Raw genomic sequence first — 12,279 nt, forward strand, 5'->3', positions numbered from 1 at the left:
AAAAAAAAATAGTACAGCCTGATCTTAGTCTTTGTGGGTAACTACATCTTTCCAATTATTCTCCACTTGTGCTTCTTTTTAGTATAGGAGCTAACAATATCATTAAAATAGCCCTGTCACATGTTGTTCAAAAATTCAAGTGGAAAGATCATGAAAAGTACATGCAATGATTTCAAAAGGAAAGGCTTAAATGATAACCACTCAGAGAGGCCATTTTTGCCTTTGCCTTTTTTTTTTTTTCCTAACAGTCATTACAGTAACAGTAACATCAGCTTGGGATAGGGGGCGGGGGCTGTGACCATTTTTTATCTCCCTCATGAGTCTGCTTCTCTATCCATAAGAATCATCTACAGGATTCAGAAGAAATTGCATTACATTATAAACTGAAATAACTACAGAAAGACTTTAAAATATCACTAAGTTGCTGTAGCCATTTTAAGGTTTGCCCAGCTAGAGAAAAAAAAGCATATAGAATAAAGACTTTGAATAAAGAATTTGAAATAGCTCTCTTCAGCCCTTTGGGGTTTCCACAGACGTCATCGATGAGATAGGGAAAATAATTTTGCTGTAGTCTAGTTGAATTTATTTAGGCTCACTGGAATACATAATGAATACAGTAAGTCTCTGATTTTTTGGACCTTATGCTCTACACCACCTGGATGAACACAGGACCAATGAGATGAAATGTTTTATTGTGCTCTGTCTTTAAAGAAATTGAGAAAATCAGAATATTTGCATACTAAGCAAATAAAACTACTCAGGTTTCCTATATGTATGGTATTCAATTTTACTCACTTTGCTTGAGCTAGTACACCTATAACTTCTGCGTATAAATCTGCGACAATGTGCATATTTCCAGTGTTAGGACCAAGGTACCTAGCAAGAGATAAGAAAGAATTCTGATTGTCAGTCAGGTGTCTGAGAAATCTATGCTGGTCAGCAAATAAGTTTTTTTTCACACCATTTTTGTATTAAAAAGAGCCTTACCCTTCTTTGTATTTAAAGTGCTTGAAAGCCAAGTTAATAACATCATGTACCAAAGTGTCTATTACAGGATGAAGTGGAATCTGAAAACACAAAATAAAACATAACTGCTACACATATAGTAGAACACTTTAAGCCACATACCTCAGTACTAGTATTACTTGTGGGTACCTTTCCTACACAGATATGATACCAGCAGAAATGGCAGCTAGTTAATAAAACAGCTGAAATGAGCTACCCATTTAAAGTTCATTTAGAATTGAAGATAAATACTTCATCTTCAAAAACCTGTCAAAGTAAAGTCTGCATGAGTGCAGAATACTCTGTTTGCTACACATGCAAGAAAGACAGCAATGAACAAACATACAGGGGGTATCTCACGTTTTTATTAGATTTTTGAAGATGGAAACAGAAACAAGAATCGTAAAATTAGGCTATAAGAGAAACTTTGTAATTTCCATGATTTACTAGTTAATGTACAATTGAAGAACTCCATACCTGTTTCAAAACTTCTATTAATACTAATGAAAATATAAAGTCAATAGCCAGATCTCTTCTTTCCATTAAATAGTCCCTTTGCTGTTCATCACTGTAAAATCAAAAGAAACACACCATTTAGGAGATGTGTTATAAATCATATCATATGCTTTCTTCAGTTACACACACAGTTAACAGGGGATTATGTTCTATTTTCCAAAACTGCATTACAACATTTCAGAAGTAATGCACTGATATTCTCTTAAAATATGAGACAAATAAAACAAATCTAACGTGCTACATTGTTCAGATTGTTCAGATACTGAAATATGACTTTCCATTTTCTTCTTTTCTCCAGTTTAAGTATGTCTATTCAAGGAAACAAAACACAACAAAAACCAAGGAAACCTGGATTCTACAGTATAACAAATGGGTTTGTTTCAATTTCCTTGCTGATGGCACCAGCTAGACAGTTCTCAATTACACTTGGAAGGCAAACATAATAAATTACTTTGTGCTATCAAATTTAGATATAGACTTGTGATGAATTTTAAAAACTGCCCTTAAAGTACCGATGGAGAATTCATAACCAAATCACATCCTCTTTTTGAAACTGTTCCAGCGTTATCTTTTTTTACTTTGGCATCATTTGCCATATGTAAAAATGCATTCCTGGTGAACAAACCAGAAGATCTGGAGTGAGTAGCCTGCAACAGAACTACAAAACATATCCGTATGGGTCAACTGATCACAGTTACAAAGTGCATTGAAAAGGTGACATGAAATGTAAAATTCTTTTTGTAAAATTCAATATTCAAAAACCAGTCCCACAGACCTTCTGAGAGAACTACCACTGACACCAGTGAGGTTTTGAGCAAACAACAGATCCCAGCACATTTCTCAATAATTGATTTCAGGTGTATTTATGTACTTCTAATTAAGAATGCATTTAAAAGCTCTGCTTGATCAGTGTTGAAATGAATTATTTTCAGTTTGATTTTCCCACTTTTCACATTAATTGGAGAAAGGACTGCTGATATGGACTTTTTGTAATACTATCAATTGACAGACTGGTCTTGGTTCACTGTTAAGTTTAAGTTTTAAGGTAAACTTAAATTAAGCCCTTCAACTAGATTTTGAGTAGCGTTCCTGAAGACTTCTATGTGAACTTATACATAAACTGATTGTCTTGTAAAAGGCTCCTATAATGCGCAGTCAGGAGAAAGAGGCATTTTACGACAAGGATTCATCTCATGCTAGTGCACGAACTGATGAATCATGCTTTCAAATAGCCTGCTTCCACTCACCATAAAGAATCTAGGAGAGTATGATTCAGGTCCATACCTACCTTGTTGATATCTAAAACTAGCTCTTATCCCTTCAATCCAGCAACCATTGACTTTTGTAGTTACTGGATTAAATGTAATCCTTCCAGTAATAGAAGGGAACTTCTAAAAAGGAGGGAGACAGACTTTTTACATGGTCTAATAGTGATAGGACAAGAGGGATGGCTTTAAACTGAGAGGGGAAGTTTAGGTTAGATGTCAGCAATTTTTTACTCATAGAGTGATAAGGCACTGGCATAGGCTGCCTAGGGAGTCTGTGGGTGCCCCATCCCTGGAGGTGTTCAAGGCCAAGCTGGATGGGGCCCTGAACAGCCTGGTCTGGTGGGTAGTGTCCCTGCCCAGGGCAGCTGGAGTTTGATGATCTTTAAGGTCCCTTTCAACCTAAGCCATTTGATGATTCTAATTTAAAGAACTGCCAATGTGTTTCCAAACACCGAGTCTGCTGTTTCAGTGAAGTGTGCAGATGTGTTCAGAAAAACTTTAAGTTTAAAGAATGTACTGTACTAAATGGTCAGGCCTCAATGTCAATCTGTTGACTTATTGCCCAGGAACTCCTGATATCGTAAGAGATCAATATATTTGTTCTCGGGTTTTTCTTTTTGCCTGCTTGTTTGTTTAAGAGTTAAGTCAGTGTTGCTAAAGCTCATAAGCAAATGCACAGTCATTTGGATAGAGAATAGCTGCATGTGAAATTTCTCTGACAAAGCACAATGCTGCATGAAAAAGAATCCTTCCAAATGTCAAAGAATTATTACCTGCTCATGAGTGAAGAAGACATAGCTTATACAAACCTCTATTTAAATAACATGACAGTATACAAAACGACAGTAATAACCAGTGTCTTCACTAATTGCAGCATAATTTACTTCATTTATATTAAAGCTGAGAGCAGAGTTCCAAGAACATGAAAATAACTTTCAAACAACTACAAATGTACAAAAGCCGATAGGTGAAATGTAATATATTTTACCTTAGAATCCATCACTAGCACAGGTAAACATATTAAAAATCATACCTTTTGGATTTAGTACTTGTTCTTGGTCTGTACTCATGAGATTCATCTTCTATGCCATTCTGTCTTTTGTACCAATCAAACAAAGTGCGCAGAATAGAGGGCAGGCAATATTCTGAAAGTGAGCTCATTGAGCTTATTACCTACAGGGAAGATACAACAAAGTGGTCAAGGTTCCCCTCAACCTAATTCAATGGTTTAACATTTTCTTTCTTGTTTTCACATATTTTTTCAAGTTATAAATCTATGGTCCAACTTGAGGTAACTAATATTCAGCATTTCCTCTCAAAATATAAGTACTTTTAATTGGCAATACTAAAATGCATAAAAACGTTTATCACATCTTCCAACTCAACATAATAAATACCTAGCTCTTCAAGGGGCTTGTTTTTATTCATTATACAACGTTGATACTTAATTTGAGCACACTGTAAGGATAGGAGAGGAAAAGGTGATTAACCTTCGTTAATCACCTTTGTGTTAACCTTAATGTTGAGTGTTACTGTCTCATGGGTTGTATCTGACTGCTGAATGCCCCTCCTAAAGCTTGTAACAAATTGAGAAAACCCATGAATGCTGAGATAACCTTAACTAACGGGCTATGCAAATGCATCTTGCTATTAGGATCACGTACCTGGTGATTTAGACTTCTCTTTTACATATACTTTCCTCTGTATTTTCGTGTACAAATAAGTAAAATATAGTTAAAAATCGTTCCTTAGAAGTCTCTGAATAAGCAGCGTTAGTGTCATACTGGATAAGAATGCTACTGCTCACTTGATATAAACTTTGTCACCAATTACAGAAACATTACTGAACATTTTCGAACTGTTACTCCTGAACTATGACTTAAACTTCCTATTACAGGAAACCATAAACCAGCAATACATGAAAGATCAGAAGCTTGGGTAAAATAAACAACCATAATCTCATCCAAGAGGATTATATAAGTGTTGGAACTGAACATTAACAGCCGCTGCATTTGAGTAAATTAAACAAACAAACAAAACATTTAAAAAATGAATGAAATCCTGATCTGGAGATGTGTGACTAACTCAGGATCATGCAGGGTCTGATCCTACAAAGTGCTGAGTGCAAGAGCTGAACGTACTTTGTGCCAGGTAGGCTGATGATGTCAGCAACTCCACCAGGTTTACTCATTTGCTTAAATGCAAAACAGCACATTTGAGTGCTGTGGAACAACAGCAGTCTTGTGTCTTGGGTAAGACTAAGCCCATGGGAAGTCTGCGACTAAGATGAGACCAAAACCAGGAATCTGAGCACCGTTCACACCATTCCCAATGTCAGACATGCCTTAAATGACAATTTTTGTGGATGACAGCTTGCATAAACAACTCTGATTTCTTTTTCAGTTTTTCAGACTCAGAATTCAACTAATTCATAGCAATGTGGCCTAAAGCTTAGGAAACATTTTGAGGATAAAGTATGATTGTTTTGATTGTGTTCAGATCTTATGGTCTAAAATTAAATATACAGCATTAGAAAGCTAAAAATGAAAGTTTATGTAACAGTTCCATTTTAGGAATGCTCTTGATCTACTGTATGTTATTATCTGAAATAGAAAACAAGCTGCTGTGGAAGATGGCATGGAGGCCGTGCTTGCAGCAGCGACAGGAGGCCTTTCAGGACGAATTATTAAAGTGGCCCAGGCTGAAGGATACCAAAGCCTTTAAGCATAACGCTTCAGATAAGATCTTAAAAGACATGAATCAGCCAGTGCCAGAGCAGACGATTCATACCTGCTCAAACATTTCAATTGCTTCTTTATTGTTTTCAAAAAGGTTTTCTGAAGCTGCCACAACAGCAGCTGTTCATGATGAGATGCAATGAGAAACAGTTTCCTGAAGAAAACTGTAAAACCCAGGAACAACAACAGGGTTTTCTGAGAGAAGTGTCTATTTTTAAGATCACAGCAATGCTCAGCAGTAAAAAATAAATACTTGAAGCTCAATATCTTTTAAAAGATCGCAATATTTAACTGCAAGTAGATAATGGTTTCAGTCAGGCATCTAACACATCTATCATTGCTCTTCCTTCAGTTTCAGCGACACAATTTCACTCCCTAGGAAAAGTCAAACTGAATCCTGTTAAATCTCCCCAAGCCGTACCTTCTTTGCTGGATATACAGTGCGTGCCTTTAGCAGGGATAAAAGGTCAATATAACTTTTAAAAAACTCTTTCTGTCATTGCACTTTTAAGACAGGAAGGAAGGGTGGACTGGGCAAAGACCTGGCTCTCAGGGAACAGGAAGGGAGGGAAGTCTAGCCAGCGTGTTGGTTACTCAACCCTTTCATTTATTGGAAGTAAGTCCAGCAGGGAGATGAATTCTAGCTCTGTGCTGCTCCTGAAAGGGAGTGCACAGATGTACAAGTATGTCTTTGTTGTACAAATGATCATGTTCTTCCATCATAAATGAACCACCTACTGTATAACTTAAGGATAAGAAATCTGCACAAGCATGGAGCTGTTTAAAACTTGTGTTCACAGAGCACTAAACATACTTTATGTAAATGCTTAATATTTATTTTGGATTAATATGTGAAAATAAATGGAATGAAATTCTGTCCAGGTAGTTTGCTACAATCTATATACTTTCATAAAAGTCTTGCTATACTGTCAAAATAGGAACCTAAGAAATGTTTCCACTAACAGGATGAATAATAATGTTTTTTAAATTTCACATATGAATTTCTATATGTTTTAACAGCAAATGCATCCAAAACTGAATTCTCCTCTCAATAGCATCATTGATCTCTTGACTCTTGTCTTATCATACACCATATTTATCTGTATGTATCTCAAATGTGCATTTGATTGCCATTTTAGTAAGGCAGAAATCCAGTACTTCATTTTTGCAGTGTCGATTTATTTTTTGCTGAACTATTATTCAGACACTGTCTGCATACTCGGTCTTCAAATCATTCTGCATACTCAAAATAATGGACATTACAAGAGAGGTTACACATTTTTCTATCAGTGCTACTGAAAGAAGTAGAATTTGATAGATGTTTTCTTAGCTATATTTAGGATACCCATAACCATGCAGTAATGTTTTCCCTTCCTTCAACATTTTTTCCATCCAGTCCATGTCTGTAACAAAACCCTGTAACTATAAACAACACGGGTTCAAGGGAAACAAAAGCCACAATGAAGTTCATGTTCCTTGAAATCAACTGTAGAGTAATAATGGTCAACAGTAAGACCAGGATTTCATATTCAATATGTTAAATTAAGGGGACAAAGTTAATGAAATTTCTATTTCAAATAATCTAGTCTTGGAGGGGAGGGTAGAGAAATGAACCACACTAAGCTGTTATTAATGTAGGTACATGATGGAATTCCTATTGGATCCTTGGAGACAGAACATTTTTTTTCTGCAAATGTTAAGATTTCCAAATAAGCCAACTCTCTAATGTAAAAATCTGTAAAATATAACACTTGGTGTAAATACGGTTAAGTTTGTGTAGATCTTATTTCATTCACATCTCTTTTCTGAACATTTCTGGGGGCATTACTCCAATGTAAACGTATCTGAGAATCGTGAAAACTGGTAACAAGTAAGTTGGAATCACTGGATTTCATTTGTGTGAGTAAAAAATAAGATTTTTTTTTCATCATAATACTGTAGGCAGTTGATTTCATTTATGTTGCTCAAACATTAGCCAGGCTTACACACAGTAACAATCTGCATGGAATTGGTAGACGGGGGAAGGGCGATGGATGTCATCTTCCTGGACTTCTTCAAGACCTTTGACATGGTCCCTCACCACATCCTTCTCTCTAAATTGGAGAGGTGTGGATTTGAAGGATGGATAGTTAGATGGATTAGGAGTTGGTTGGCTGGACACAGACAAAGGGTTGTGATCAATGGTTCTGTGTCAGTGTGGAGGCCAGTCACAAACAGTGTCCCTCAGGGGTTGGTCTTGGGACCAGTGCTCTTCAACATCTTTATCAATGACACAGACGATGGCATCGAGTGCACCCTCAGCAAGTTTGCAGATGACACCAAGCTGAGCGGTGCAGTCGATACAGTGTAAGAAGAGAAGCCATCCAGAGGGACCTGGACTGGCTGGAGAAGTGGACCATTGAAAACCTAATGAGGTTCAATAAGGCCAAGTCGGGGTGCTGCTCTTGGGTCGGGGCAATCCCAGGTATTTATACAAACTGGGAAAAGAACGCCCTGAGAGCAGCCCTGCCAAGAAGGACTTGGGGGTCCTGGTGGATGAGAAGCTGGATGTGAACCAGCAGTGCGCGGTTGCAGCCCAGAAGGCCAACTGTGTTCTGGGCTGCATTAAAAAAGGGGTGGCCAGCAGGGAGAGGGAGGTGATTGTGCTCCTCTACTCAGCTCTTGTGAGGCCACATCTGGAGTACTGCATCCAGGCATGGGGCCCCCAGAACAGGAAAGGCGTGGAGCTCTTGGAGCGGGTCCAGAGGAGCGCCACTAAGATGATCAGAGGGCTGGAGCACCTCTCCTATGAGGAAAGGTTGAGGGTACTGGGCTTGCTTAGCTTGCAGAAGAGAAGGCACTGGATGATGCACTGGAACAGGTTGCCCAAGGAGGCTGTGGATGCCCCATCCCTGGAGGCATTCAAAACCAGGCTGGATGTGGCTCTGGGCAGCCTGGTCTGGTGGTTGGCAACCCTGCACATAGCAGGGGGGTTGAAACTCGATGATCATTGTGGTCCTTTTCAACCCAGGCCATTCTATGAAGCCTATTTATTTCTAGTCTGCAGCAAGCTCAATTCTGAATGTGCTATCTTCAATTTTGCCTTCAGATTTAGTTCTGTGCACACTGTTTCAACCCAAACTTTTGAGCAGGAGTGAAGTGTTGTCCTATGTCCCCATTAGCATAATTTCTTTTATTTCCTCTAATCACACGCCCTTCTGCAGGAAAAGGACCACACATAAGATACAGTGAAAGGGAAAACACAAAAGGGACAACTGCAGTGCTGCTACAGTGATGTGGGTATGATTACTCACTACAGCTAACAAATAATGTTTTGGATGGGAATAATCATCAGCACATTACCTACCCCAGTTAGGATGTTAAGGAAAAGGGACACAGTCACTAGCATGTTGTCTGGTCTCATAATTATTTTTGGCATTCCCACATTTTTTTATTACTAAATGCTTACTTTCCTAGCTTGACCTGTTTTTGTTTTCCAATCCGTATTCTCTAATTTTAGGGAATTCTACGGAGAGAGAAGCATAATTAAAATAAGTACAAACTTTTCTGCAGATTGTGCTGAAACTCTCACAAAAGAGACCTCATATGGACAGTTTCACATGAAAGCTAAGTCTTGCTGTTAAATTTTCACTTCCATGGAAGTTCATGAGTAGGGCCAAAGTATTATATTCACGCTGCATTTTTATATGGAAAAATGTCTGCAGGTTTTCCAAGAATACACGGTGCCCTTTATCTGCCTTCACTGTCGTCAGTTCATAGAACATTTCTATTCTGTGCAACAGAAGATACTTTAGTGTGGGCTGAGAAAAGACTAATAAAAATGTCTCCTTGGGTGAGGATGAGCCTCTTGGATAATTATGTTTTCTTTGCCCTACCTTTTGATCTTTTCATGTACTGCAACTTCACAGTTTCCTGTAAGAGGAAGTTTAAGTCATAGTTCAGTAGTACTATGTTTAATAACATTCCTGTAATTGATGAGACAGAGTGTGCTAATGCTGGAACAGCAGAACTCTTCGCCAATAGGCAAGTAAAGTTGTCTAACGCAGAACTTGTAGAACATAACTTTAAATATGTAATAAAGATAACATATATGAAATTATGTATTCTCCAGTATGTGCTTTCTTTATACACACGCACACCTAACAAAGAAAATACAGTCCGTGTGAGGAATCCAGTTTGTGAGGCTAATAGTGAGATGTTCTGCAAGTCAGGATAAGTGAGATTACTTCATACATTGCTCAAGATACTATTATGAGTTAGAAGATGGTGATGCAATTGACAGCTAGACAGAACCACAGAACAATACTGTCTGCCTACCAGGAGACATTGATACTACACCCATGTGGAAAGAAACAGTATTGTCTGGTATCACCTCATCAGCTATGCATATGCACTGCCAGGTCCTCAGACCCTGGCGCTATGATCACAACCACAAACAGAATTCCTAAAATGGTGTTTGAGAACAGGCAGAAGAGAGTTTCATTTTCTGACAGTCAGAGATAAAGCTGTTTAGTGGAAGTAAACAATGCTTTAAGACATATTCCCAGTGGTTTACAAGTTTCAACCTTAAACTTCATTCTAATTACTAAAGGTAACTAAAACTCCATTCTGCTTGTTGTAAATTTTGGCGAAGGGTATTTTTAAAGCTGTTTTTTTCCATCTCTGAAGCTGGCCTGAAAAAGACAATCTAAATTTGGGCTATGCCTTACTTTTGCTGCTTTTCAATTTACAGTTAAGATGCAGTTCAGATATTTTAAGAGCCTAGTGATCTCTTCACTTTGTTTCACCCATCAATTTCATTTGACTTGAATACAGCAATTTGTTTGAAGCTTCAGAATCTGATCTGAGAAAATCAGGTTCTTCTGACTGTACCATTTTTGATGCCTTCAAATTGAAAACCAAAACTGTTAGATACCACTTGAAAGTTAATAGGCACTTCTTTATAACGCTTGTTCATAGGGATTCCTCAATTTCTGAATTAGAAATGGCAGGGATGTTACCTATTGCCTTTCCTGTCCTTGCTAGACAACTTTGTTTCTGGAATAAATACCAAAATTTTTCAAACTTTACTTGGAAGGCACAAGCAAGGGATTATCAAACTGGTCTTCCTTCATCCCACATATTCTATATATTTGAGTTAATTTATAAAATGAAACATGAATGGTTAGAGCTAAAGGCCTCTTATTTTTAATATTGGTTTTAGTATTGTGTATTATCACAATATTCAAGGTTTCCCAGATCAGAACTTTAATATCAGCAGATAATATCTGCATTTTCATGAGAATTTTATAATGCTGACGTAGTCGTTTGTAAAACAGTTTTGTAATACTGAGATGCATTGATCAAATAAATTGAATGAAGTAAGACAACCAAAAAAAGACTTTTTGCTCTACCTTACTGTCCCTACTCTAGCTGAAATCTGTCAAATCTGTGACATTTTAGAATGAGTGTCTGGCTACAAATGGGTCTAAGTCAATCCCACGAGCACTACAACAACAAAAAACAATTGTGCTGTTTAAGAAAAAAAAAACCTTAGAAGTGAAACATTGCCAAAAACTCAGGCGGACATAAAGCCTGAAAATGTCAGTTTGGATTGTTTGGCAAATTTCATGGAAATGAAACCAAGGTTTTCTAAAAGGAAGTCTAAGACAACCTCAGGTCTACAATTATTCTACCAACTCTCTAGACAGAGCAAGGTAGAACTCCAGATATGTGGTGAGAAATATACACAAACATTTTATGTGACAAAATGTGCCTTTGCTTTTTAGGCTGTATTTGTTGGTTCCCCCCTACCCCAGGATTGAAAGTAAAATGCCACAGCTGGAAATGCAAAGTCGCTTCACTCTAGGGAAGTATTCACTATCCACACTAATTGATCTTGAATTAATTGTTCAATTTTCTATTTCCATTAACCAGGAGAAGCGTTAAGCCTTCTAACTCTTCCTTGTAAAGGGCCACAGTTTGCCTAACCATAAATGTTTAATCAAATCAAGGCCACCCATTATGTGTTTGCTTAACACACTGCAGGAACAGTATCGCAAGTTTTGCATATGGGTGGCTTAATTTGTTTTTCTTTCCCATTTATATCTGAAACTCTTCCCACAGTAAGGGAAAAAAAAAGTAAAAATATGAAATTAAGGTCAAAATACTACCAAAAAAAAAAAAAAATCATTACCAGTTAGGATACTCACAAAGCAGCTTCCTTCAGCCTACAGTGGATGGCTTCCCCAGAGGCTGTGGCCAGCAGAAGCAGGCAGAATGCTCAGGACTGTAAAACAGCAGTCCTGCCCTTTGCCTGCCTTGACAGCCTGCTTGACAGCCTTTCCCTCTCACAAAAGCGGCTACAGAACAACCTAGAAAGGGTTATTTTGTCAAGCTAAAATTATGAAGTGAGCCTTTCTGGATGCCAGCAGGATCTCACAAGGCATCTCTTTTTCTGGCACAATATATCTAATGTACCAGAAGAGTCAATAAAAGTGGTTCACTTCATTTTGGGTTCTGAAGTACTACCCATATGTATCTCCTCACCTGAAGTTAGACGTCTCAGTGTGGCACTTGCAGCTTACAGCATGAGCCACAACTGCTTTCAGGTGACGCAGTCACTGCTGCTTCTGCTATTTCCTTCTGTCCTGTGTTTATGGCACCACCAGCAGCACAGTGGTGCAAGCAGTGATGGCCAAAGCACAAAGCTCAGTGGTGGGAACTGAGACAGGAACGGTGGAGTAGCAAACGACTTTGTTTTTTATGACACA

General features: G+C 38.0%; 1 protein-coding gene across 14 annotated transcripts in view; it reads right to left on the reverse strand.

Annotated features, from left to right (window-relative positions):
- FRY (FRY microtubule binding protein) overlaps positions 1 to 12,279 on the reverse strand; it is a 244,941-nt gene that overhangs the window by 105,660 nt on the left and 127,002 nt on the right. For all 14 annotated transcript variants that reach the window (XM_046909845.1, XM_015278600.4, XM_046909844.1 and 11 more), the window contains 4 exons: positions 3,823 to 3,962; positions 1,483 to 1,573; positions 988 to 1,067; positions 796 to 876 (listed from right to left, as the gene is read on the reverse strand). In XM_046909845.1, coding sequence (XP_046765801.1) covers positions 796 to 876; positions 988 to 1,067; positions 1,483 to 1,573; positions 3,823 to 3,962 — 392 coding nt within the window. The remainder of the gene's footprint in view (positions 1 to 795; positions 877 to 987; positions 1,068 to 1,482; positions 1,574 to 3,822; positions 3,963 to 12,279) is intronic.

This window comes from Gallus gallus, chromosome 1 (assembly GCF_016699485.2).
Source record: "Gallus gallus isolate bGalGal1 chromosome 1, bGalGal1.mat.broiler.GRCg7b, whole genome shotgun sequence".
Taxonomy (NCBI): domain Eukaryota; kingdom Metazoa; phylum Chordata; class Aves; order Galliformes; family Phasianidae; genus Gallus; species Gallus gallus.